This window comes from Erigeron canadensis, chromosome 2, assembly GCF_010389155.1.
Source record: "Erigeron canadensis isolate Cc75 chromosome 2, C_canadensis_v1, whole genome shotgun sequence".
Classification (NCBI taxonomy): Eukaryota; Viridiplantae; Streptophyta; class Magnoliopsida; order Asterales; family Asteraceae; genus Erigeron; species Erigeron canadensis.
The window spans coordinates 35,693,548-35,721,540 of NC_057762.1; the positions used below are offsets into that span (position 1 = coordinate 35,693,548).

The 27,993-nt window shown below is 33.1% G+C and overlaps 3 protein-coding genes and 1 pseudogene across 3 annotated transcripts; 3 read left to right on the forward strand and 1 right to left on the reverse strand.

Moving 5' to 3' along the window:
* Positions 1–3,151: 3,151 nt before the first annotated feature.
* LOC122589794 lies at positions 3,152–7,028 on the forward strand. Its single transcript, XM_043762117.1, has 3 exons — positions 3,152–3,468; positions 5,504–5,964; positions 6,083–7,028. The coding sequence occupies exons 1-3, from the start codon at positions 3,195–3,197 to the stop codon at positions 6,815–6,817; spliced, it is 1,470 nt and encodes a 489-aa protein (XP_043618052.1). The 5' UTR covers positions 3,152–3,194; the 3' UTR covers positions 6,818–7,028.
* Positions 7,029–9,481: 2,453 nt separating this feature from the next.
* LOC122589022 (transcription factor bHLH93-like) lies at positions 9,482–11,201 on the reverse strand. The gene is made up of 4 exons (XM_043761255.1): positions 10,593–11,201; positions 10,277–10,453; positions 9,996–10,163; positions 9,482–9,785 (listed from the first exon to the last, which is right to left on the reverse strand). The coding sequence occupies exons 1-4, from the start codon at positions 11,172–11,174 to the stop codon at positions 9,702–9,704; spliced, it is 1,011 nt and encodes a 336-aa protein (XP_043617190.1). The 5' UTR covers positions 11,175–11,201; the 3' UTR covers positions 9,482–9,701.
* Positions 11,202–20,697: 9,496 nt separating this feature from the next.
* On the forward strand, positions 20,698–23,708 carry LOC122588166 (probable beta-D-xylosidase 6). The gene is made up of 6 exons (XM_043760297.1): positions 20,698–21,465; positions 21,689–21,855; positions 21,948–22,045; positions 22,131–22,481; positions 22,594–23,010; positions 23,113–23,708. The coding sequence occupies exons 1-6, from the start codon at positions 20,698–20,700 to the stop codon at positions 23,706–23,708; spliced, it is 2,397 nt and encodes a 798-aa protein (XP_043616232.1).
* A 364-nt stretch (positions 23,709–24,072) lies between these two features.
* On the forward strand, positions 24,073–27,971 carry LOC122588167 (annotated as a pseudogene).
* Positions 27,972–27,993: the final 22 nt, after the last annotated feature.

The following is a 27,993-nucleotide window of genomic DNA, read 5'->3' on the forward strand; positions in this document are numbered from 1 at the left end:
CTTTTAGGATACTTATATAAATAGGAATGATTAAGATTGCTTTAATTTACAAGTTCAATGATCATTATTACTTGATATTATATAATATATTATCTCTTGAATGTTTAATTAATCGTTTTAAAAAAAGTTTTAGTGGACGAAACTATATATGCTTTATTAGTGCTTGCATCATTGCCAAAAAAAAAAATATATATATATAAGGACATATATAAGTACAAAAGGTTGAAAACTTTTTTCGGTATATATATTCTAGGAAGAGTTGATTAGTGTAATAGGTTTCTCTGTATTTCCACAAAATTATGATTTATATTATATATCTTTATGTAACACTGAGTAAATTCAAAACAAGTGCATGAATTAGTGAAACAACTATAAATCACTAGCTTTGTATAATTTGTATGATTTTATCGAAGTGACCCATTCTCCATTTAAACGCACCCCATTTATTTATATGATTATTTTAGGTATTAGCCTTGATAACACCATAAAAATTAAATGATGATATGAACACCGATGATTGATTTTTTTGTTTTATATAGGTTGATACTTTCTACGACTAAACTTAGTAACTTACTAGTTAACAACGACTGATTTTTCATTCTCTGGAGGTCTGTTTTTTTAGTGGTAAAACATGATATGAACAATTCAATTTACAACTAAACACCATTTTTCTAATTATAACAAATTAACAATTATAATTTATGTATTAACATTTCATACATTATGTTTTTTTGCATTACTATGGACACTAACCTTATCTGGCACACTTCCATCGAATCAAATCAAATCAGATGGATAAAAGATGATTAAAGGGTGAAATATAATTAGGTACGTGTTTGCAAATTTTGGGACAAATGGGGCTGTGGATCGATCAAGTGTCATTATAATCATATCACATAAGAAAATAAGAGCCAATTGGGTGGGAATTGAACCTTTTTGCTTTTTCTAAAGATGGTGGAAATCCTATTAGTATTAGACATATATATGAAAAACAAGTGATGTCTTTGTCTAATAGCTCGTGGTTTAACTTGGAATCTTCGTACAAACTTGTACTTTGGTGATGCAATTGCCTTCTCCAACTCATATCATGCTTTAATTTGTATTTTTATTATTGGATAAGGCTTTTAGTTATTGTACATTAAGTTTGATTTGCTTGTTGGAAAAAAGATAATTAAACGAAAAGAGATCCATGATGTTCAGGTTATCTGAGATAACTTCAATATGAATAGTTTTGTTTTCACTATATGAACGATCAAACTGCGTTAAAAAACTAGGTTTGAACACCCGATCACTAAAATTGTTTGTACTGTGTACGTGTAGGGTAACAAAGAAAAAACATTTTTTTTTACAAGTTGCGATAAACATTTTCTAAAAGCAAATCTTACATATTGTTGTACTAATGTACTTATAGATAATGTTTTATGACCTCGAGTGGGTACCACAATTAACCTCATGGCCCTCAACTATGTTGATGATAGATCGTTTATACATGGATTTTGTTGAGCAATCCTTTTCCAAAAATTAGGCAGATATAATCTTAACAATTGATTTAGTAAGCTAACTTTTTTGTTTATGGACTGTAGAATAAGTAACCACTAACCACTTTTTGTGAGGGTATACCAACCTTGAAAAAGTTTCACTAATTGCAGGATGATGGAATGTTAATAATTTTGTTGTGATAAGTTAATCTAAGCATATAATCACACTTAATCGATAAGTTATAATACATCTTTTTTCCAAAGTGAGAGAAAGTTAAAAATGAGAATTTTAACTGGACTTTTCTGATGGTTTCAGGCCCCTCGATCGATAAACACTTACACCCTCACAATTATATGTATATGTATGTATAATGAAAAGAGCAATGAATAAATTATAAAATACAGGGGATATCTTCAATGGAAAAGTTGCACACTTTCATTGATAAGAAATAAGCCTTAAATAGGCAAATACTTACATAGAGGACTTTCCATGACTCCACAATTTACGCAAAACCCACAACTTCTATATCTCCACTCCTAATAAACTGACCACTACTTCTTTCTTAGACTAATTAACCAAACTTAATGACTTAGCAGATAACGGACATTAACATGCAAAAACATTGATTAAAAGACAAAACTAAATACTAGACACATACTGGATTGACTTAATTAAAACTTTACATTAGACACTAATTAATAACAAACCCATTTATGTCAAAATTATCCCAACATTTTCTTCATAATTTCGTCTAACACATCTAAAATATAAATGAGATCTTATATGTTTTTCATATATGGGTACATATATAATACGAAGTATTACCTCTCATATATGAGCCTATTAAGCAACAAAATGTCATATGTAAGATAATTTGTGATTAATATATATTTGACTAGAAAATTTGTTAGATAAAACTAAGTTATTTACGAGTGTCTTTTTCTCTAGTTATATTACTCTTCTGTTAATCTTTAATATAGATATAGATAGAATAACAAATATCTTTTTGTTACAATATACATTTAATTTGTAGCATACTGATATATGAACAATAAAAATGAAACAAACGCTATCTTGATAGCGATTGATGAATCATTGATTGAAACCATTGTATAAATTAAGCTCTAAGTAAATTAAGACAATATCTTGAGAACCTATGATAGTGACCACATCTGTTTGCATGTGATGTTTGGACATACAATCTAGTCCTTGTGAATGGGCAGAGCGAGGTGCTCTTGTTCTACGGCGGTAGGGACGATTCCTTCTATTATTGCCAGAAAGACACCAAATTCTTCTTTAGGTGCTCCTACTTTGGTATACGTAGAAGGAGCTGGTACTAGTACATGCGAACATATACACCTCTTACATTTCTTATCCAATCTAACTCTTATAATAAAATAATTCATAACATATATAATCTAGACTTTATAATAATATGGTACCATATTATAATAGTAGTTGATAGAAGATCCTCAAAAACCATGAGTTTTTAAGAAGACAAAGTTATAAAAGCTCCAAAGATCTCAGGGACCATTGGACCAATACTTTATTTGGGCCAATTAATGTCGGATTCACTGATGAGTCTATAATAATGAAATTACTAGGCCCAAATGATATATGCCCTGATTCCTTCTTGTTTTTCCTTGTACGGTTTTTTTTTTTTTCAAATTTGAACATCAAAATTTTCCCTCTATCATCCCCATCTGTTTGTGAAAATGTCCCAAAGAAATTCTTGCAAGAAAAACCAACTCCCCAATATTACTCTCCGCAGATCTACCAGATCTCTGCCAACTAAACCTCCTGATCCGGAAGTTATTTTCCGTAGATCTCCAAGATTTCGAAAAGTCGAACCCCATGATTCTGTTAACCCGAAAACCCCCTTGGTAAAGTCGAACCCCCTTCAATCACCTTTTGTATCCACCAGAAGAAAGAGAAGTAACAAAAACCCAAAAGAACAAGTTTCTGAAAAATCAAATCTTGAAAGAAATAGTGAGTTTGACACTTCTTTCATTTCGTTAAGTTGATTATAGTTTCGATTAGTTTGTTAAATTGTATTCTTAGTATATGCTTGTTTTGGGTATTTCAAAAAGTTTCAATCTTGATTAGCCTTTAGTAAACACACACACACACACACATTCTAGTTTTAGGTGCCAGTTGGTTTAAACCTAGCTAGTCAAGTGAAAATGCCTAAAAGTTAAAAGCTTTCTATGAAAGAAGAATAGTTACTTATGCCTCTATCCTTATACTTATGCCTTTATGCCTAAAATTCATTACATTATACATATAACGAATATTGATATCCATTAAAAAAAAACACATTAGAAGCAACATGATCATGCCATTAGATTCCTAGATGCATTGAATTGGAAAAGTAAAAATAGAAGATATATTGTTCCGAATTTGATACCACAAGACATGAAGAGATATTCTATAAAAATGCAATATGTTATAGGTTTAATGATATCAAATATCAATATATATCTTATCTAGCAGAAAGTAATTTCATCAAGTGTTTCCCATTTATATTGAATATGCTTCCCCGATTGTGATATGATTTTTCTTTCGTTGAAATCAGTAAGGTCGCTTTCTCTGTTTGCGTTATGTATTGCAACAACTGTCAATATGGCTTTGTTTTGATATGAGCAATGTCAATGGTATATATACCTTGTATAAATTTAAGCACAATGTTGTAGAGAAACACTTGTGCTTCCACCGGGGACAAATAATGAAAATCTTAGATAGCCTCAATTGTTACATCTGATCTAGTCAAGGGTTCCATTGCTAACGGCATGTATTTTAGAGCACTATCAACTCGGTCACTTAGATGTATAGCCAGCCAAAATGTTTCTACAATTATGTTCAGACTGGTAGACAACTGTCAAGAAAAGATTACCCAATTAGGGCTCAAGAAACTAAAACCTGACATATTAACCACGGGGGAAAACCTCGATCCCATGGCCGACCAGATGAAGCCCCTTATACAATAGTGGGGCGTGGATTCGAACCTCATATCTAGGGGGCTATGGGAATAAGTTGTTTCAAAGGGCATTGTTGTGATGTGGGTCGCACTATGGGAACCAATGCGGTACATGGGATTAAGGTGTTCCCACACAACTACACTGTTATTACACAACCACAACCTGACATAAAATGATTGAGTATATATATTCTCAGGAAGACAGTTTTTGAATCTAAATGAAACTCTTTTTGCTTTAAGGGTTTAGTATCATCAAACTTGTATATGAACTATATAACCAATCTGTTTAAATGGGTCAACAGGTTGGAAGGCTAATTTTCTAGGTTGTAATAGGATGGGGGCATCCAAATTCCTATGGTAGAAGAAAGTTTAGTGTCGAGGATATATAGTCTAGCTATGTTCTTACATTTTATTACTGTTGAACTTTGATCCTAGTATTGTCAGCTTATCCAAGCTAAGCAGGGATTATATCTTTGGAACTAAGTTTCCTATTAATATTTCCCTCATTTCTGCGAAGTGAAAGACCTATCCCAGGCTCATAGAGCCTTGGGCAAGAAGCACATTTGGAAGATTGTCACGTATTTGTTCTTCATGAAAATGGCATACTTATGTAAGTCACATACATAGTATAAAATAGCATGCATTTAGAGAGCCCAAAATGGTACCATATAGTTTGGGTAAGAGGCAGTAAACATATCAAATCAAACTCCATGATTCTGTTAACCCGAAAAGCCTATTAGTCAAAGAACAAAGAAAAGTACGAGTTCAATCACATTTCTTATCAACTGGAAGAAAGAGAAGTATCAAAAACCCAAAATAACAAGTTTTTGAAAAATATAATCTTGATAGAAACAGTAAGCTTGGTACTTCTTAACGTGTTGGTTATAGTTTTTTATTAGTTTTTAAATTTGTATTCTTCGTGAAAAAGTTTCAATCTTAATTAGCCTTGAGTTACAAACTTACAATATATTATGTATGTATTTATATTGATATCTATGCAAACATAATGCTAGTTATTTTGATTCAAAATTGGAATTTAAATGACAGGGGAACTAGGAAGGCGAATGACACGTAGTTGTAGCAAAGATAATGATATAATTGCAAAAAAGATTGACTATGGTGATTCAACTGGAAATATGAGTGTTTGTAAAACTAGAGAAGTATCTAAATGTTTAAGGGTCAAGCCATTGAATAAGAATAAAGTGAAAGAGAATGAGAAATGTAGGAAAGATGACAGTGAACGAGATGATGAAGGCGTTGTTTATGGTAAGGTGAATGAAGAGGTTTTGTTAGTCAAAGAATGTCATGTTTTGGATGACAGGTTATGTGAAAAGGAAATAGATATTGAAGGACTGGCGAAAAGGGTTGGGGTTAAAAGAAAACGAGGTCATAAAGAGAAAGGTGTTGGGATTGGTAAAGGTTGGACTAAGGATCAAGAGTTAGCACTGGAGAGAGCTTATTTAACTGCTAAACCTACTCCACATTTCTGGAAGAAGGTTTCTAGGATGGTAATTTACTATAATCAAGCAAGTTCTGAATATCTTTTCTTTGTTCTACATAATTAAAGTTGCTATAGCAATGTAATCATTTATACGATAAATTTGCTAATTGTGTTTTGCATTTTAGGTGACTGGAAAATCCGCGCAGGAATGTTTTAACAAAGTACATTGTTGTCAATTAACTCCCCCACAACCTCGGACACGTTCCAGAGCTGTAGGTTTAGTTTCACACAACAGCAACTTGTCTCCAAGTAAACTGCTCGATTCTCCATTTCAGAAGGCCAAAAGGCCTTGTAACCGTAAGAAGAAGAGCCATATATTACAAAGAACTGTAAGACACATGTTGCAAAAGCAGTCTAAAGTGGAAAAGGATTCTGAAGCAGACCTTTTTTTAGTTCTGGAACCAACATCAAATCCAACTCAACGACTAGTTACGACTCCAGACTGTGCTAAGTTTAAGGTTGTATTTCCTAAAAAATGGCATGAGGGATCTTCAACAGCTCGTAAAAAGAGCCATTCAAGATTTAGTAGCTCACATGAAACACCTATTATCAGCCCTCCAGTTCTGAAGCCGGTTAAAAACATGGTTTTACATGAAAAGTATATTGATCAGCTAAACTGTAGAGAAGCTAATAGGAGGGCCAGATCTACAAAGCAAGAAAAGCTTCACAAAAGCAAAGGAGGAACGCATGACAGTTCTGTTCAAAGAAAGGAAGCAATCAAGGCTGCAAAGTTTGCCTTAGTATTTGATGCAAAAGATGCAATTAATAAGTTCCAAGATCAACAGGCCAGGGCATTGAGCAGCATCTTTGATGATGAAATCGGCTCAGATGATGAGGAGGATGGTCAGGATTTGTTCTAAACCTCTAATCATATATTTCTGTTTTTATTCGTTGTATTCTATGCTGAAATATATCTCACATCATAAGGCTACGTTATCTTCTGATTTAGAGTTTCTTTGTATAGCATGAGTCATGACCGATGTGCGATTTTCACCTTTAGGGTGATATTAACTTTAACAGTGAGACATCTGAGTTATGTATATTGCAGCATTAGTCTTCGTTGATACTTTACTTTATTGGCCTTTCTGTTAGTAGTGACTCGATTTATTAGAAGGAAATTAAGGGAATCCAAGAAGTTGGTGACGATAAGTATGAACATACCCGGTTTTATCGGATAATATATCTATATCCATTTGTTGATTGAATTCCTATTTTGTCTACAACTAATAGGGACAATAGTCTTGCAATTTCTTGGCATGTTTTGTTCTGGTTATATGGTTGTTGCGCAATATTAGTGAATGAAATTAGTGGAATAATTATAGGATCTATATGTATTCTCATTCAAGGCTTCCAAGTTACTAAACAACAGTGAACTTAGTATTAAATTGGTCAATGGCTGCCGTTTATTGACCCTGGCTGCAAATAAGCTTACAAAACCTTCCAGTTTTCTGATAACTTTTTGACAATTTGATAAGCATCCTGGAATTAAGACTATACTTTGACATTTTATGGATATTTTAATGCTTAATCCAAATGTATTTAGGTGGCAATTAATTATCTTGAGGGTGATATTGAATTGACAGTTTATTCTTAATCACTTTTTATATATACATGGGGACATTTTAGGCTTTTAACATTGCTGATTCCAATTAGATAATGTAATCGGGATTTTTTAGGATGTTTGAGTATAGGAGTGAGAATCGTACCACATAATTTAATAAATCTACCACACTGTGTACATTTCATAAAATACTATACAAGTATTAAATGTATAACATTGGTAGATTTATCAACTTCTGTTGTATGAATATCACTTCCCATTGAGTATAAGTAAACAGTCTGGAGAAAACTTGTAGTGGCTGAAGTAGATCAATTCATCAATATGGTTAGTTTTTTTCTTTTGAAAAACCAGATATATATAATAATCTTACTTTGTTGTCAAGTGACAGTATGACACCCGTTCAGTTTTCGAAATCTCTAGATCCAATTGTAGTCGGGAAATTTATGATACCATATCTAACTATGTGTTGTATATTAGGATCATAAAACTATAGGTAAATAACATATCCTCTAATTGTTGAATCAAGTCACATATGCAACACTGCCTAAAGAGTATCCAGCATATTGGCATATAATTTGGAATAGAAAAGTGATGTATTTGACTGCAAAGGTCAAAGTGAATGCTCACATCTGCCATCCGGCAGTGAAGTAGCTAGTAGTGAACTATGAGGCAATCTCTAGCTAAGCGTGGTGTGGGTCTTGTCTGAATCATGTTTCAATGTTGCAGTTTATTTCACACAGATTTAGGGGCCGCTCCAGTCGTGTGATGTTGCTACTTTTATGCTCATATTCTATAAGCCTTGCTAAAAAAAAAACCCCGCCTTACTGAAAACGACTACAAAGCAAAAATATGATTTGACGCTAATGGAATGCAAACCGAAAATATTATTCTCGGTGATGAGGAAAAATCCGTATACTCAACACGATATGTCCTACTTTTATCTACTATGACATTTTTGTAATTATGCAAATATTCATGTCCCTTGGCCTAAATATTTAGATTATGCATCAAAACATGATGGAATAAAGGTTAAATAGGTGAGCACCATTTGGTCTAATATAACGTTTTGGTACCTAGAACGCATATCATATAAGTTTCGAATCTGTGACCTACAGAATTCATTTGTGGAGTCACTTGGTTGGTGGTGATGATAAGAGTGGGACTTCTCCCCTTTGCTGCATCACATCATGATACTACCATTTAACATTGCAATCGAACTCATCTTTGTATATCAAAATGTTTTCACTTTTTCCTGGCTTTTTAAAAACTGCTTATGCTAATAGTAGCAACATATATTGGAAACATAAAGATCCTCCTAGTTTTTCCGTGAAATCGCTGGGAGCCTCTATATATATAATTGAAAATCGTTGTTTCTTTTTAGGCAATCCTTGATTGAATATATCTATTTCTTTCACACTGTTTCATTAACCCACAAGTCTTTTTCCATTCACCCCATTCTTGTCATATACACACCTGTTTATTCTTATATATAAATAATAAAAAGAAAAATGATTAGTCAACCTAACTCATATGCCTAAAAATCAACCTAAAACCTTAAGAATTTGACATGTGGATTCCACTAATTCTCTTTTCTAATCTTCTCCCCTGATTTTTTCATATGTCATCATCTTACTATTAGGCATATCTTTAGGCACACCAATTAGATTGATTTATCATTATCCATAATAAAATAAAGGATAATAAAATAAATCCTTGTATACATGCAAAACAAATTGTCACAATCGATATTGCCTATGTGTATTATAAACATACAATCTGACAACATTCTTTTTCCTCATGGGTAGGGACCACCAAATGTACCCTTACATTATAAAATCACATAAAAGAATTTATTTTTGTTGAATTGTCTGCATCTTTTTGTACTTTACTATTTCTCTAAATCAATGAGAGAATAATTGTCTTTCTTGTATTATTATTGTTGATGATGACTTTGGACCATGGATCTAACAATGATTCATTCAATAAATAACTAAAAAAGCATAACAAGCTTTGTCACAAGTAGTCCAAAATCTAGAAAATCTTTAAAAGAGTTCAACCAATTAATTAACAATCCATCATCATTTCCTAAAGCAAGCTTGCTTTTTTTTTTTCCCCTTCTTTATAATATATATATATATCTCTAAAGTTTATTTTGATCGATCTTGCATGCGGTAGCTTCTTTACTAACATCTGCCACCATAACCTGCATTTTTGAATAGGACTTGCTTCAAGTCTTCACAACTTATCATCGATCGATGATCCTGTGCCTAAGATATATTAAAAAAAAAAAAAATTGGTTACAAACTTCTTTCAAGAAAAATGTTATACGTAGTCACTTACAAACAGTTTACAAACAAATTCTTATGTCACCTATAATTAAGTAAGTATATCATATGATTAACATGGACTCTTGAAATCATATATATACTAGCTAGATATATATTGATTGTAATGTCATATATACTCGTAATACATACCTCAGAACAACAAGCTTGAAGGGAAAAATCATTAAAACAGCTTATGACACATTCTTGAATGTCTAGGCCTAGTGCATCAAATGTATTGACATTGGATAATAACAATCCCGGTTTCGCCGAACAACAAATCTTGATACGGGTATCGGTATCTCCTCTCTCCACTTGAAACTAGTTTTAAAAGAAAGTTTATACAATTAATAATCAAGGTTTTGTGAGTGTTTGTGACAGAAGACATAGATATATAGTAGAATCAAAAAAAGAAAAGAAAAGAATAGTAGTACCTTTGGGGGATTCCTAATTACTTGTGATTCATTCATGTTGAAGTCTTTAAAATTTCCCACCATTTTCAAGTGATCCACATATTGAGCTTCATTGTCCTGTTCTTTCAAATCTTGAATCTTTTTCATTAGTTCTTTCATATAGTCTATTGTATCTCCAAGTATTGATGTTCTATCCATCTATACATATATATATATGTTCATTTAAAAAAAAAAGAGACTTAGATTGGTAATAAATCAAGAAAAATAAAACAAGGGTATGTATTATATATATTTTTTGAAAGGCACCAGCGGATAAAGGGTAAATTTAATATTGTACCTTGCTTATTTTAGGAACAATAGATCTAAGCATGGAAAGTCTATCATTTAACCGTTTTCGACGTCTTCTTTCAGCCATTAAGTTCTTAGAAGGTTGTCCTTCAGCTTTCTTGGACTTGCTTTTCTTTTCTCCATCCGATCCAATGCTGAAAACAGTTGGAAGATTTTGAGAAACAACATCATTCTTGTGGTCTTCATGATCACCATCATTAATGTCTTCTTCTTCGTCTTCTTCTTCTACTTCCACCATTAATGGAAACATTTGTTGATCATAAAATGATGAAGAAACCGAACCATTTATCGGTATGAAACTATCCAAACAAGGGTCACAAGAATAGATGGATTCATCGGTGTAGTTATTTGGGTATTGAAAAGTGGGTTGTATGGAGTTGGAAATGAGTTCTAACAATGAAGGTGAGTTGGAAAAGGAGGATGAAGAACAAGGTAAATGTAATAGGTCATGATCTTCATGAGTGAGGAATGATTGTGTGTCAAAAACATAACTAGAAAATTTTGTGTCAAATTCTTGAAAACTAGAAAAGGGATCTTCCAGGAGACCTTGTTGACTGCTTGGTTGGTGCATCTCTTTCTCAATGTGTGTGGCTAAATGAAACAAGTGCTTTTGGCTTATATAACATGTGCATTTGAGTTCTGTTTTGTGTATAATATTAAGTTAATACCATAGGAAAGTTCGGTTTATCCCAATTACGCAAATTATTATATATATTATATTATGGATAACTGGATATATACGTGTGACAAACATCCATGTCCATGTTAAACTCATTATATCTATCTATATCTATATGTTAAACTAACTTTTGTGTAATCATTTCCAAAAACAAAGGGATAAATAATTTTTACATAACAGTAAAGATTAATCTTGTATAAATTTTCTCTCTCTACATATGCGTGTATATATATACATAACGGTGATCAACCTAGTCATTAATCAGGTTGCGCTGACTAGCATTCAACAGGGATCAGAATGGCTCCTTTTATCCCTTGTTATCTGGGTCTAAAATATCAATAACTTAAGTACACAACATACTCCTTAACTTATTTCATAATCAAATAACTATATCTCTCGGTTAAATCAAGATTCCTTTTATTGTTTTCAACATTGTAGGTCATTCTAAGTATTTTGTAAGGGATGACCAAAAATAAAAAATAAAAAATTATTCGTTAAATTTTAGCTCGCATGATAGAGGAGTGGCTTTTTTTATTTTTTCTCTAGATCACAAATTGAGAGGATGTTGATCTTCTTTATTACACTAAACTAGTAACACTATCATGTATTTAAGATGTTAACTGAAACAGTGATGGATCCAGAACTTTTAAATGACAGGGGCCTAAATTTTATTTTTTATCTTTCTAAAATTTTCTGAATGAGTTCTTTCTTGTTTTTTGGGTATTTTTATAAATATTTGGTCTATTTTGGGTTGAAATATGAATTTTATGTTAAGATTGGTGATACATACAAAACGAATTGCAAAACCAAGGAGCCAAACCATATATTTTGTAAAAGTAGTAAACCCGAGCTTGTTAAATTGGGTGATGGCTGGTCATTCGAACCTGACTTTCCCAGGTTATATACTTTCTTTACAACTTATTATGAAATTGATGATTTGCCTCGCTATAATTTCATATCGAGAAAATCCCATCATCCGAGTTTATAAAACTCGGTTCTTCACGAAATGATATTACCTGTACGTAGTTTTCCAAAGATTACTAAGTTTACAAGTTTCTCTTTTGACTCCTTACTTTCCAAGCCTTTTTTTGTAAAAATCATAAGTCTTACACAAAATTAATTGGTCCTTAATCTTTTATATATATAAAACAATTTCTAACAATTTTAGGTTGAGGGTGGAGTGGTGACCCTCCTTATACTTAGTTGGATCCGCAATGAACTGAAGGTTTTTGTATCAGCTTATTATTATTATCTATCTTTCTATACTATATTATAAAACAGATTACCCTGTCTAAAATTTTAAGTTTCAATATTTACTTCTCCAAAATACCCTTTCTATCAATTTTATATTTACCAAACACTCTTTCTCTCTCCTCAAATCTCAACCAATCATTTTTTTTTTTCTCTCCTTCATAAATCATTTATTCCTCCAATTTATTCAAAATCTTTTATCTCACAAACCGTAGATCGATAAATTATAAAAGTTATATGTGTGTTCATAAAATTTCATGCTCTTTCATCAGAGATGTTATTCGATATATTTTCGACGAATTTTTAAATCTGATGGTGCAACCGGTACGGTTAAGGCATTTGGCTATCACATTCTATGACCTATCACACTTTATAACTTATCAGACTATCACCCTACCATCTCACCGCCGCAACGCGTGAGTGCTTACTCTCGTTATTATTTAATTTTTGCTTTGGATTGTTACAATTCAACTTTCAAGATCCTGTACGCAAGATCAAGATCTATTATGATCGACATATTTTCATTATAGTATATCTTAAAATTAATGTGAACAGAAAATAGACCACTTCTTTTGTTTTACCTTGTTACATCATTAATTTTAGGATTATTTTTTCATTAATTCATGATGGTATCAACTAGGGACAAAGGTTGGTTGTAATTGTATGTTTAAATGTTAGATAAAGTTCGAATACAAATTTGATTAACGTATCATTTGCCTCCACGTACATGACCATGCGTGGGTCACCGATTATATAGGGCATGTCGATAATACATGGACGTCCCCAGAAATGGCATACTCTTTATCGTTTTATATTATACTATTTTATCTGTTTCGATATATTATCATAATTATTGTCATTCTTTTAATAAAATACTCGTAGTATGACAATTTACTCTTATTTTCTTGTAAACTTGTAAGACTATAACTTCTTTTCTAAAAAATGATATCTACGTACAATATACATAAGTAATTATAAACAGTTTAATTGATAAAAATGTTGAATTATAAACAATTGTTTCTAGAGTAGGTTAATGTGAACAAAAATTGAGATGAATTAAGTTACATTGTAAAATTCAGACCCATATACCCAAGAAGCCAAAATCTAACCACCTCAGTTCAATCCATTATCTATAAAGTATAAACAAAATTGTTATTTAATATTTAAACAATCTTTTTTTTGAACAGAGAATTTAAACAATCTGATTAGATTTAATTTCATTCACCGTCCAATATTCAATTCAGGACGCCGTTATGTGTTGTCTTTGATTTATGCTATCTTAAGGAATTAATTATTTGATTGTTAATTACTGTAGTTAATGTTATATTAGGACTAATTCAGGACGCTTGTGTTGTCTTTGTTTTATGCTATATATCTTAAGGAATTAATTATTTGATTGTTAATGTTATATTATGAACTATTTAATTACGAGTAAAATTCCAGGAGGCTGGTTTAAGTGTTAGCCCACAATATTTAAAGCAGAAAGCGGTTTCTGATTGGTCCTATTTCTTCACACTGACTACTTTTTCATTGTGGTGTCATTACTTGTATCATGTGCATCCATCATTGTACCATCAAATCATTACCACTTTTATGTTATATATCATTTTGATATTTTGATAACAGCAATACTGCAGTTCCCTTGTTATTCATGTTTGAATAATTTTTTTTTGAAAATTTCATGTTTGAATAAATATAATTGTTGCTGTCAAGTTTTGTTAACCGAGGTGTTTGATATCGATTATAAGTTTTTTATTTTATTTAATGTAATGTAATGTAAATGTAAAATTTTTTGTCCTGTTTAATCTATAAAAATTTTGACTCAAATTATTATTATTTTTTTATGAAAGACAGTAACAGATAAATGACTAACACCCCCCACGTGGATGCGCTCACGCCGGTTCATCTCCTGGCAATGCCCTAAAGGTTTTGCTCCTCATGTGTTAGATGAGTATAGCATTGCTAAGGCCCCCTCACCACATTTGCATGTGGAAGGATTTGAACCTGAGACCCCCCAGGAGGAAACCACTTTGTGGAAAACCCCCTGACCACTGGGCTAACACCCCAATGGCGACTCAAATTATTAGCGAGGAGTTATTTCCAAGTTATCAGAGTTAACGGTGTCTTAAAATGTGACTCAAACTATTGTTTAAATTTAAAAACATGACAGGATTTTTTACAGCGAATTCAGAACGTCGTTTTATGTTGTCTTTGTTTTATGCTATCTTAAGGAATTAATTATTTGATTGTTAATTACTGTAGTTAATGTTATATTATGAACTATTTAAATACGAGTAGGCGGCAAGAAATCGGTGGTAGAAAGGGTAGTTGGTCAGTGAGTCGGTTGGTTGGTGGCGGCACAACAACATACGTCGGTAGAAATACATAGCTCAATAAGAAATATGTTATATTTGGTGGAGATTCTTTTTATTTTATTTTAGTCATATGTTATATTGTTTGAATTCCATTAGAATTAAAAACTTTCTTTGAGTGGAGTGATTGAATTGTAAATTTTGTATTTTAAGGGATTGAAAGAAAATTCTAAATTCTAATTCCATCATTTTTTCTATCAAACAACATAAGGAATAAGATTTAGATTTCAATTCCTTTGGATTCCTAGGAATTTTAGTGACCAAATACTCACTAAGAAAATTGTCTTTAAAAAAGAGTATTATATTATATACTTGTATATACTAAAAACTTATGTGAATGTACAAGTTCTTTATGCATGAAATATACAAGTTCTTATAAAATATAATAATTTTTACCAATTTTCATTTTAACCCCCTAAAGTCTCTATATTTTTAACTTTTGTCCCCAAATCCAAGTTTTCATTTTCATTTTCTTGACACTTAACTTTTGGGTTCTCATGTTTCAATCGAACAACTTTCACACAGTTATAGTTTTACTTTTATTTCTCATCCATCTTTTTATATATCTAATGTTTTTATTATATAATAACTTTCATCATCGTTACATCTTACATGTATATAACATTTAAAGCGATCCTATAATGCTTTTTAAATTTTACCAGTTTTCATTTTAACCCTCGTTTAACCCTTTAAGGTTTCTATTTTTAAAATTTTTTGCCCTACATCAAAGTTTCTTTTTTTTTTTTGAACGGCAATAAAATTATGTTATTAATCATAACAAGAATACTAGCAAGGTACTAGTACTCGAATGTACAAGATCTAGAAATACAACAAATTACACAGACTAGACCCTTTTTGAAACTTTAACCGCTAAGATTGCAAAAGGGTTGAAAAAACTTATGACAAAGACATAAGAGAAAACACTACCAACGAAGGTCGAGCCATCGGTTTTTCACTTCGTGGTATTTTTGTTGCAACCCCAAATAAGTTCCAAGGAAAAAGAAAAACAAACACACTGATTCAATAACCAGCTGCTAAAGGACTCGTGTAACTTTTGAGTTCTCGTGTTTTCAGCAAATAACTTTCATACAGTTACGGTTTTATCTTTAAACATTTGATTTTGATTATTTCATCCGTCTTTTTATATATAACTTCAATGTTACGTATCACTTTCATGTAACATTTAAAACATTAATATAGTTATTAGTTATTGTTTATGTTTTTATACATCTTATTATTCTTTTACTTTTTTTTTATTGTTATTACTACATATTTAATTGTCTTTTTTAAAATTATTTCAGTTTTAATATTTGACATAAACTTTAGTCTAAAATATTGTCATATGTAAAAGCATATTCTGTGACAATGCGCGGGTAAAAAAACTAATATGTAAGGAATGAATTAATGTGATTGTCATGTATTTTATCAAACTAACATAAATAATAGCAATCTAATATTATTGAGAAAGTGGGGTCGATATAAAGTTACAGGAATGGGAAGGCTTCAAGATGGAGATCGGAGAACGTACTACTCCACACAAGAAAATTCTACTAAAGAGGAGACAAAACTTTATGCAATCTATATGCATGCCATTATATATAGAGAGAAACAATTATGTGGTTTCGACATACCCACCAATCACATAAAAGCCGATTTTCAATCTGCATGTAAAAGACGATATATTTCCGAATAACCCTACCAAGATAGAATAAAACAAATGCCATGGATGGAAAGCTTTTAATATGCAGTACCTTTTGATTTACCAGTGGCAAATAATTAAAATACTAGAGTTTTTTCCCACCTACTACTACACGTACATCTTACGTGAACCAATACGACCACGTAAACCTTTTTTTGGTATAGCTTTTGCCATATCTTATGATCTCATAAATTGAGTCAAAGATATATGGATAATATCATAATAGACAACGTCGAAAAATTCCAGCACGGGGTTGTTGGGGTCATCCATTACAAAAGCAAGTGTGTGGTAGCGGTGACTTTGGCCGTGGTTTGTAATTTTAGTGTTTTCTTTTGTTTTTATTAGTTATTGAGGTATTGTGTATGTAGTACTGTATAATATTTGTGATTATTATTATAAAATTGTGTATAATATTTGTGATTATTATTATAAATTTGTGTGATTGTGGTGATGATGTGACACTAACATTTTGGTATAATTTAGTTACCGTTACTAATGCTTTTAGATAATTAGATGAAATGTTTTCAACCCTTTCATACATATATCTTGAATTTAATTTCTAGTTTTGATTTTTTTGTTATATTAGCATGCAAGCCACATCTCACAGACTCACATTATACGTATACGTTGGGTACACCGTATACCAATCATTTTTCAAGCATATACATCCTTTCTTAACTTTTGTTTGTGGGCAGAACCAAAATGGTAATGGATTGTTGAAAGCCCAGGACTATCGATGTGATCTCGAGAGTTTAAATAAAAACCGCATTAATATGGAAATTGGAAACCTCATGAAAATAAATCTTATGATATATATATGATTCAATACCTAAGTATTAAAACATGAAAAGTTAAATTAATCTTATGGAAAATGGTAAAAGAGAAAAACATATTAGAATAATTATTTGGCATATAGTAACATTGGAGTAATATTTGTTTGGTGCGTACACTGGAGGGTAATACATATATCTCTATTACATTATAATACTCTTAATAAATTTATTTACAACATATGTTATTTAACTTTTAAAACAATTATACTACTCAATTTTACATCAACCATTTTTACATTAATACACACAATGTCACCACCACCACCCGTCGCCTCTGGCATTAGACCGCTGCATCGCGCACACATTTTTCATAGTATACTAACATTTGTTCGTTTTTTTCATTGATTTAAGATATGTATTCGATTTCAATAACAGCGTTGCATTTAGAGGCCCAAATAGGTTATGTATCTACCTGATTGGGCCACAGCTATTTAGAAAACTGGCAATCTGTTTGGGTCAGAACATATTGGGCTCTACCCTTTCTACTTTTTGGCAACTATGCTAAACTGCTAAAGCTAAAGTCTTTGTTTTCTCGTTTTACTTTTTACAGGGTATGATTTCGCCGCGGGTTATATTTCCCGACATTAAAAAAAACGGAAGGTTGAACAGCATGGTTGAATCAGTGGTAAGCACTATGGCCTCTGAAAAAAAGAGATCATGGGTTCGATCTTCATCTCATGCAAAGGTTGGAGAGTCTTTTCTACCATCTAGGTAGAAAATGAAAGCATCCAGCCTACATCTTAATCTTCTCCATACACCGTCAAAGTATTATGGCTCAAAATCCGTGAAAGACGACACTGAGCAGTTTCTTTCTTAAAAAACGGAAGGTTGAAAGTAACTTTGATAAATAAATGATAGAAATATGATGTGAAAACTGGAATAAGTGTAAGATATAGAATATAACAATAACAATGATTTTGAAAACTTACCAAACTTTGAGGTAAAAAATGGAAACTGGTGGGGTGTGCCAGCACGGCATCTTATTTCTAGGCAATTTGTATATATACAAAATACAGAAGTAGCATGAAGGCGTGTAGAATTGTGGAACACATTGGTTCATATCAAAAATGAGTGGTGGTCGTCGTCTCTTGTGTCGCTATAATACAGTCCAATATCGTGTACATCTATAAAATCAACCTACCGTATAAGTTCCTCTTATTTTATAGCAATAATGAGAAATACGATATTACCATATTAGATACACATTATAACATTGTCAGATAGACTAGATACACATTATAACATTATCCGACGTCTAGGTTTTTTCCAACTGATAATGATCGATCGTTTCGATCATTCATGTCATTTATAGGCATGAAATTTATCAGGAAGTGGTGGTCAAATTATGTTAATAACAAGTTACCTTTCAATAAGTAACAGAGTCAATTATTTTTGGTGTGTCAAACATGTTGTGGATATCTATTTTTCAAGATAATGCATATAAAACTCCACTGTCATGTCATCCCATCCTTACACCCTAGCCATATATCATCCCTTGGGCCAGCCCTCCAGTTGTAACAGCTTCAAAACTAACATCAAATTGTATGGGAATTTTTTCTATTCTGTAGAGACTAATAATAAATCATCCAATAATATTGAAGGGAAAGATCCAAGGTAAGTTTTTTACTCAAAATTCCTAATAAGGGAAACCTATTTAGTATTCGTTTATTAGAAGGATCCCTTTTCTAAAAATTTCTCAATAAAGGTAATCTCGTTAGTTTTTAACGTTAACATGCCGTTAAGTGTTACACCAACTTGTCACGTAATTAAAAATTGCTGACGTGGACCTTTGATTGGGAAAAAAGATCAATATGAGAAATAAACAAAAAAAAAAAGTCGGTTCTTTCATAACAAAAATCGAATAGATTAATTTACATATTTAAGTTTTGTTCTTGTGTACAGCTATATTGTAACTCTTTTTTCTAAAAAAAGGCAGATAGCTAGACAGATACTACACAGTACACATTGAGATGCCATGACAATAAAAGATTTATATTTCCACCGTCGAACATAAAGCTTCACCGGAAATATTTCGAACAAAAAGTTAAATCGGAAAAAACTTGGTGCTTCCATCCCGCTTTCTCTCCTTTCAAATCCCGTCGGATCCCACCACCGATGCCGCTATAGTCAAACCCACCACCACCGTTGCACTAGTGGTGGAAACCCCTTATACGCCATCACACCAGTGACCAGCAAATTTGAACGGATTGAGAAATTAGGGTTCATGAGAAAGGGGAAAAAAGAGAAAGAGAGAAATAGGTTGCTGGGGATTTTTTGTTGTGAAAATAGAAATATAGTGTATATAGATTTTCTCCTGGTTAAAGGTCCACATCATCAATTTTGAATGACGTGGCAAATCGTTGTAACACTTAACGGCATGTTAGCGTAAAAAATTAACGATATTACCTTTTTTTAAAAATATTTTGAAATGAGATCTTTTAATAAACAAAAACTAAATAGGCCTCTTATTAGGAATTTTAAGTAAAAAATTACCTTTTTATATTTTTCCCCATAGTTGTCGACTCGTAAATCTCGACTCGATTCGAAATCTGATTTTTCGGCTCGTGACTCGAAACGTGACTCGAATCGTAAGAGTCAGGATATTTGAAAATGTATATTTTTATAATTATGTGTAATTATTTATTGTAAAAATATTGTAATTTATTAATATGATAAGCTAAAAATAAAAATACTATTAAAATCAAAGTAAATTTAAAAGCAAATAAAAGAGTTATATTTAAAAAAAAATTAAAAAATTTTAAGAATTATTTTGTGACTCGTGACTCGTACATGACTCGGACCGATTCGCACCACAAAACACGAGCCATGTTACGAGTCTGGGATAAAACGAGTCATTCCATCGAGTCGTCTCGTTTTCCCTTTATTTTGACTCGACTCGTACGAGTCGACTCGTACGAATCGACTCGTGACTCGTACGAGTTTAACAACTATGTTTTCCCTATATTGAATTATGTCTTTATTGAAAGTACACTTTCCTTTTTTGGAACAAAATTAATTAATTATTCTAAAGGTAATGGAATGAAATAACTAATAGTTTCATCATGAATCCTATTTAAAGCTTATAAACTTACTAGATAGGATAGATAAGAAGATATGGATATGATATCAATCATGTTATATATACTATACAGTATATATATATGTTTGTTTATTGTCATGGGCTTATGGCCCTATATTATGGGTTGCTGATTTGGATGTAATAAAAACTTCAAACTCATGTCATGTACACTGACTCTACAATGTCTATCACCACTCCGATATTACTCTTGCTCATCTTTATCACCTTAATAATCAACATTCCATGTTTTGAATCCTCACAATCTCCAAATTTTTCATGCCAACCACCATATCATAACTCATATGCATTTTGCAACACCACATTACCAATATCCATTAGAGCCCAATCCCTTTTATCTCTACTAACTCTTTCAGAGAAGATCAACCGTCTTTCGACAAATGACTCTGGCATCCCTCGCCTCGGCATTCCTCCCTACGAATGGTGGTCCGAATCTCTACATGGCATCGTCTCGGGCCGTCCTGGTGTCTCGTTTGAAAACGGGCCAATCCATGCTGCAACTAGTTTTCCGCAAGTGATCTTAACAACATCTTCTTTTAACAAAACATTATGGTATTTGATAGCTAAGGCTATTGCTGTTGAAGCTAGAGCAATGTATAATGTTGGTCAAGCTGGGTTGACTTTTTGGGCTCCTACTATTAATGTTTTTAGAGATCCTAGATGGGGCAGGGGGCAAGAGACCCCAGGGGAGGATCCTATGGTTGTTGGGGCGTATGCGGTTGAGTACGTTAGGGGATTCCAGGGGGATGATCAGAAGTTGAGAGAAGACAATATGGAGAAAAGGAGCGAGGGGCGGAGGAGGGTGTTAACCAGTGACGACGACGACGACGGTGGTGGTGATGAGTTGATGGTGTCTGCTTGTTGTAAGCATTTCTCTGCTTATGATTTGGATGATTGGGGAAATTATACTAGATACAACTTCAATGCTATTGTAAGAATCTTTGATACAAACAAATATAAATATATATGGTTGCATTTTTTAAAAACTATAAGAAAGTTTACATATACTCTGACAACTTGAGACTATTATCCACCCACGTACAATATTGTTTCCAAAACAGAATAATTTAATAGTAAAATTAGATTTTATACACATTTGAGGAATCATGAAAAATGTTTGAAGTTGAAAATTGGGTGTTACTGTATATGTTTAGGTGAATGAACAGGATATGAAGGACACATACGAACCACCATTCAAAAATTGTATCCAAGAAGCCAAAGCCAGCTGCTTGATGTGTTCCTATAATGCTGTAAACGGAATACCTGCTTGTGCTGATAGGGATCTCTTACAGAAAGCTCGATCGGAATGGGGTTTCAAAGGGTACTAGATTTGAACATTTTATCAGGTTTCTAATTTTTAGATAGACAGAATTCAAAGACTTACATAAATTCGGTTAAAATGCAAAACGACAGATATATCACTTCTGACTGTGATGCTGTTGCCCATATATACGAGTCTCATAACTACACTAAAACCCCAGAGGATGCTGTTGCAGTTGCTCTTAGAGCAGGTTCTTATCTGCCTTTCTGTATTCGCATTTTGTTAACTATTTGTTAGTGTAGATAACATTTTAGATTCTTGAAACCTTTGTGTAGGAACCGATATTAACTGTGGACATTACATGCTGATATACACTAAGTCTGCATTTGATAAGGGGAAAGTGACAGAAGAAGACTTAGATAAAGCACTTCTAAACACATTAACGGTTCAACTGCGTTTAGGACTCTTTAATGGGAACCCAATCCAAGGTAAGTTTGGTAAATTTGGACCGCAGGACGTTTGCACTTCTGATCACAAGAAATTGGCCCTGGAAGCAGCAAAACAAGGAATGGTGCTTCTAAAGAATGATAACAATTTCCTACCTTTGCAAAAGAATGATGTTTCCTCGTTAGCTGTTATTGGTCCAATGGCGAATGCTACTACTGATTTGGGTGGTGGATACTCAGGTTAGATATCTAAATCAATACACTACATGAGGTGCTGATAATTAAGGTTGTATTCATGTCAAGTTGACTGATATTAAGGTTACTTAAGATGTTAATGTGTTAAAACTTGTAGGAATTCCTTGCAGTCCAACAAGCATGGTTGAAGGCCTGAAAAAATATGTTGATAAAACAACTCATTCATCCGGTTGTCTAGACGTAGCTTGCACTTCAAATGCTAGATTTGCAGAAGCAGTTTCTATATCACAAAAATCCGATGTTGTAATCCTGGTGGTTGGTTTAGATTTGACTCAAGAAGTGGAAGAGCATGATAGGGTTAGTCTTCTTTTACCAGGTTATCAGACGGATCTGGTTACAACCATTGCTGCCACAAGTAAAAAGCCCATAGTCTTAGTTCTAACAGGCGGTGGACCCCTTGACGTGTCTTTTGCTCAAGGGGATCCAAAAATCGCAAGCATTATCTGGGTTGGTTACCCGGGAGAAGCTGGAGGCACGGCACTTGCCCAAATCATATTTGGGGATTACAATCCAGGCGAGTACACAAAGATTTGTTAATGTATTACTAGATAAATGTTTACTATCTTGCAGGAATGTGAAACTAAAAATAATTTGATTGAATTTGATTTGATCATAGGTGGAAAGCTGCCAGTGACTTGGTATCCCGAGTCTTTTACTAGCATACCAATGACCAACATGAACATGAGATCTGATCACTCTAACGGCTATCCTGGTAGAACATATCGTTTTTACACTGGTGACATAGTTTATGGATTTGGGCATGGCCTGAGTTACACATATTACACATATAACATACTCTCTGCACCTAACGAACTTAATATATTCAGATCACTGAAAACCAAATCCAACAACATATTACAAAAAACGCAAGGTTTTTCCAACTATCTCTATGTCAATGAACTTGAAGAACACTGTAATTCTTTAAGGTTTGATGTTGAAATCTCTATCACAAACCACGGTCCTTTTGATGGAAGCACGGTCGTGATGTTGTTTGCCAGAGTACCAGGATATTTCAAAGGTGCACCACAGAAACAACTTGTCGAGTTTGAGCGTGTTCATACTGTTTCATACTCAGAAACTACAACAAAGATTGCAGTAGATCCTTGTCAGCAGCTTAGTATCGTGAATGAATTTGGAAAAGCGATATTGCCTATGGGTGATTATAAGTTGTTGATAGAGGATGTTCATCATATCGTTTCAATTGTTTTGTGATTAAATTTTAAGTGTATACCCAAACACATTGTTAACACTTATCGTTGATCTACATATTTGAGCTTAAGCTCTGCTTGTGATAACATTATATATGCATCATCTGGCTTTGTTAGCAGTTGAAATAATAAGCTACTACTAAAATTTGCTTATTCAAACTACCTAGTCTAGTTTAAGACATTTAGTCCAGTTTCAATGTTGCACAGATGTTTTATTGTAATAGTATTAACTTTAGTAGCTGAGCACATCACTATATAAGAAAATTAGAAAACAAACACTCACTCATATATCTTGCTATTGCCAACTCATCACTATATATATAAGAAAACATACAACACTCATTTCATAAGGTCATCACTCTATACCAATGTCTAGCACAACCATTATTCTTCTGTTAATCTTTCTAATAACAAACATCCCAAAATATGTACCAAAACCACCACCAAAATACCCATGCCAACCACCATACCATAACTCATATGCATTTTGCAACACATCCTTACCAATATCCATCAGAGCCCAATCCCTCTTATCTCTCCTGACTCTCTCTGAAAAGATCAGCCGTCTTTCCAACGACGACACAGGCATCCCACGCCTTGGCATTCCTCCATACGAATGGTGGTCCGAGTCTCTCCATGGAATTGCGTCCAACGGGCCAGGTGTCACATTTCAAAATGGGTCTATCCATGCTGCAACTAGCTTTCCACAAGTTATCCTAACAGCATCATCTTTCAACCGGTCGTTATGGTTTTCCATTGGTTCGGCTATTGCTGTTGAAGCAAGGGCAATGTATAATAATGGTCAAGCTGGGTTGACCTTTTGGGCTCCAACTATTAATGTGTTTAGAGATCCTAGATGGGGGAGAGGCCAGGAGTCACCAGGGGAGGATCCTATGGTGGTATCGGCTTATGCAATAGAGTACGTGACCGGGTTTCAAGGTCAAAATGATCATGTTGTTCATGATGAGAAGTTGATGGTGTCTGCTTGCTGTAAGCATTTTATTGCTTATGATTTGGAGAATTGGGGTAAATATGCCAGATACAACTTCAATGCTATTGTAAGTAACAATATTATTATTTCCTCTAAAATGATCTTTTGCTCTTAATTAATTCCATGTATATTTACTTGCTGCAGCTCTATATAGTTTGGACTAAAAGATCTCATTTATAATCATTACTTAAGTAACTTGTAACTACTATTATCTTTATTTTTGTAGATTGATTTAACTTTGGTTCCATGATCTTGGTTTTAGATTTTTCCAAGTGGTCCATTTGGATTATTGCTTTTTCAGTCAAGAAGTTAAAGTTTTTGGAATTATATATCACACTTTCGATCATTTAATAAAATCAAGTCGTCGGCTAGCTCGGCAGTCCATTTTAAATTATAAAAAAAAAAAATGAAAATTGATATTTAATATAGAGAGAATATAAGTATATTATATTTACATGTTTTGTCATATATGGTTGTTAGTAACAACTTGTTATTATTTATACGTATTGTCATCGAAGACAAAATTATTCCACAAGTCGAGCTTAAGCTTGAATATGCTCTTTTATCATCATAGAGACATAGAGTAGACAGAGTAATTTTTAAGCCCAAACGCTTAGAAAACTCATGTTAATTCTTTTCGTTCGGCCCATTATAATTAATCTATTGACTCGTTGGACTGAAAATAATTAATCAAGGTTTTGAGTGAGCCAAGCCAAATATAGGTTTATAAGTCCTTGAAAATGAACTGAGCCCATTGAGCGTATGGGTGGACCCAGAGAGGTACCCAAGGTGACCATGAACTATATGATTTAACTTTTGAGCATTGTAAGATTATGTAAAAGATTATGATTATAAGAAAATGCACAATTAAGGATCAAATGTTTTGTGCACTTGTGTTATTGGGTCCTGTGTATGCCATTTGAGAGAATATTACTCGTATTATTTTACATTGCTAACCATCTATCTTATATTTTGCTAACCATAGTGGTCTTGATCTCTTTGAGTATTTACTTTTAACTTTTTGAATGGCTTTTATTTTAGCATCAACCTATGAGTCTAGCAAAACTAAAGCATTTTGAGCAACAAGCATAGTATAACACATACGTAATAATTACCAAAGCATTTTAAGTCTTATTATTACAGTATGATGTTTTAAATGTACAAATAAACAAGTAAGATTAATTTCAGTGACTAATGAAGTTGAAAGTTGGGTGTTATATATTCAGGTTACAGAGCAAGATATGCAGGACACATATGAGCCACCTTTTAGAAGTTGTATTCAAGAAGGCAAAGCCAGCTGCTTAATGTGTTCATACAATGCTATCAACGGAATACCTGCCTGTGCTAACCACAATCTCTTACAAAAGCTCGAACTCAATGGGGTTTCAAAGGGTATTTCAACTTTAATTAGCTCTCATAAGATTACCAAAAGCTTAAAATAGATTTTACTATGAAGTGTACTTGAAAATTTGGCTAAATGAATAATAAATACAGATATGTCACTTCTGACTGCGAAGCTGTGGGTACCATATATGAAAGTCAAAACTACACTAAAAGCCCTGAGGATGCTGTGGCTCTTGCTATTAAAGCCGGTTCTTTTCTACGCTTCTACTCACTTTTTTTTTTATTTAATATGAAAAACTTGGTTATTGATTGTTGACAGCATTGTGTAGGAACGGATATTAACTGTGGAACCTATATGGAACTATACACTAAGTCTGCAATTGATAAGGGGAAGGTGAAAGAAAAAGACTTAGACAGAGCTCTTTTAAACTTGTTTGAGGTTCAACTTCGTTTAGGACTCTATGATGGGGACCCGATAAAAGGAAAATTCGGAAAATTAGGACCTCAAGATGTTTGCAGTTCAGACCACAAGGACTTGGCCCTGGAAGCAGTAAAACAAGGCATTGTGCTTCTAAAGAATAATAACAAGTTTTTACCGTTGCGGAAAAATGCTGTTTCGTCATTAGCTGTTATCGGTCCAATGGCAAATGTTACTAATGAGCTTGGTGGTGGATACACAGGTTGAAAATGTCTACTTTGATGATATTGACACTAAATTTTAAGAAAATGTAGTATCAATTTTTTGATTACTTTTTATACATTTAGGAGTTCCTTGCACTCGGACAAGCATAGTTGAAGGTATCAAAAAGTATGTGAAGAAAACAAACTATGCTACTGGTTGTCTAAATGTGGCATGCATTTCAAAAGCTGGATTTGTGGAAGCAATTTCTATATCCAAAGAAGCTGATTATGTGATTGTGGTTGCGGGTATTGATTTGACTCAAGAAACTGAAGATCGTGACCGTCTTAGTCTTCTTTTACCAGGTTATCAAATGTCACTGATTACCAAAATTGCTGCTACAAGCAAAAAACCAGTAGTTTTAGTACTGACAGGTGGGGGGCCCCTTGATGTATCATTTGCTCAAAAGGAACCTCGAATCGCGAGTATTATCTGGGTTGGTTACCCCGGTGAAGCTGGCCCTAAAGCACTTGCAGAAGTCATATTTGGAGATCACAATCCAGGTAAATGCACAAAGTTAAACAAATCTGTTAGTAACTGAATATAAGTTCGCAGGAATATGAAAACAGAAATATTTAACTGGATTTTGATATAAACACAGGTGGAAAGCTTCCGATTACTTGGTATCCTGAGTCTTTCACAAGAGTACCAATGAACAACATGAACATGAGATCGGATATTTCCAATGGCTATCCAGGTAGAACGTATCGTTTCTATACTGGTGACATAGTTTACGGATTTGGGCATGGCCTAAGTTACACAAAATACATCTACAATATCGTTTATGCACCAAACAAACTTCATGTTTTAGGATCTCAGAAAACCAAATCGGATAAGATATTACAGCAAAACTATCTTTATGTTGATAAAATTGGAGAGCAATGTGATTCTCTAAGATTTCAGATAGAAATATCTGTCACAAACCACGGCCCATTTGATGGAAGCACGGTCGTGATGCTGTTTGCTAGAGGTCCGGGTTCTTTCAAAGGCGCACCATTGAAACAACTCGTTGAGTTTGAACGTGTGCATACTGTTTCTTACACGGATACTAAAACAAGGATCGTAGTAGATTCATGTAAGCATCTTAGTATCGTTAATGAGTCTGGAAAAACGATACTGCCTTTGGGTGATCATACATTGTTTCTAGATGATGTAGAGCATACTGTTTCCATTGTTATGTGATTAAACGCCAAGAGGCCCTCAGTACTTTGTGGCAGATTGTAACATTTATCAACATAAATTTGTGCTTTTAAGAGGCCTTCAAAGATTCTAAAT

What these genes read in the sequence shown, in the direction of transcription:
- LOC122589794 (XM_043762117.1), top strand. Translation starts at nt 3,195, where the DNA reads ATGTCCCAAAGAAATTCTTGCAAGAAAAACCAACTCCCCAATATTACT. An exon ending in ATCAAATCTTGAAAGAAATA is followed by an intron (nt 3,469 to 5,503) that starts GTGAGTTTGACA and finishes TTTAAATGACAG; the next exon opens with GGGAACTAGGAAGGCGAATG. An exon ending in GGAAGAAGGTTTCTAGGATG is followed by an intron (nt 5,965 to 6,082) that starts GTAATTTACTAT and finishes TTTGCATTTTAG; the next exon opens with GTGACTGGAAAATCCGCGCA.
- LOC122589022 (XM_043761255.1), bottom strand. Translation starts at nt 11,174, where the DNA reads ATGCACCAACCAAGCAGTCAACAAGGTCTCCTGGAAGATCCCTTTTCT. An exon ending in TTGTTCCTAAAATAAGCAAG is followed by an intron (nt 10,454 to 10,592) that starts GTACAATATTAA and finishes ATATATGTATAG; the next exon opens with ATGGATAGAACATCAATACT. An exon ending in TAATTAGGAATCCCCCAAAG is followed by an intron (nt 10,164 to 10,276) that starts GTACTACTATTC and finishes TTTTAAAACTAG; the next exon opens with TTTCAAGTGGAGAGAGGAGA.
- LOC122588166 (XM_043760297.1), top strand. Translation starts at nt 20,698, where the DNA reads ATGTCTATCACCACTCCGATATTACTCTTGCTCATCTTTATCACCTTA. An exon ending in TGCAGTTGCTCTTAGAGCAG is followed by an intron (nt 22,046 to 22,130) that starts GTTCTTATCTGC and finishes ACCTTTGTGTAG; the next exon opens with GAACCGATATTAACTGTGGA. An exon ending in TTTGGGTGGTGGATACTCAG is followed by an intron (nt 22,482 to 22,593) that starts GTTAGATATCTA and finishes TAAAACTTGTAG; the next exon opens with GAATTCCTTGCAGTCCAACA.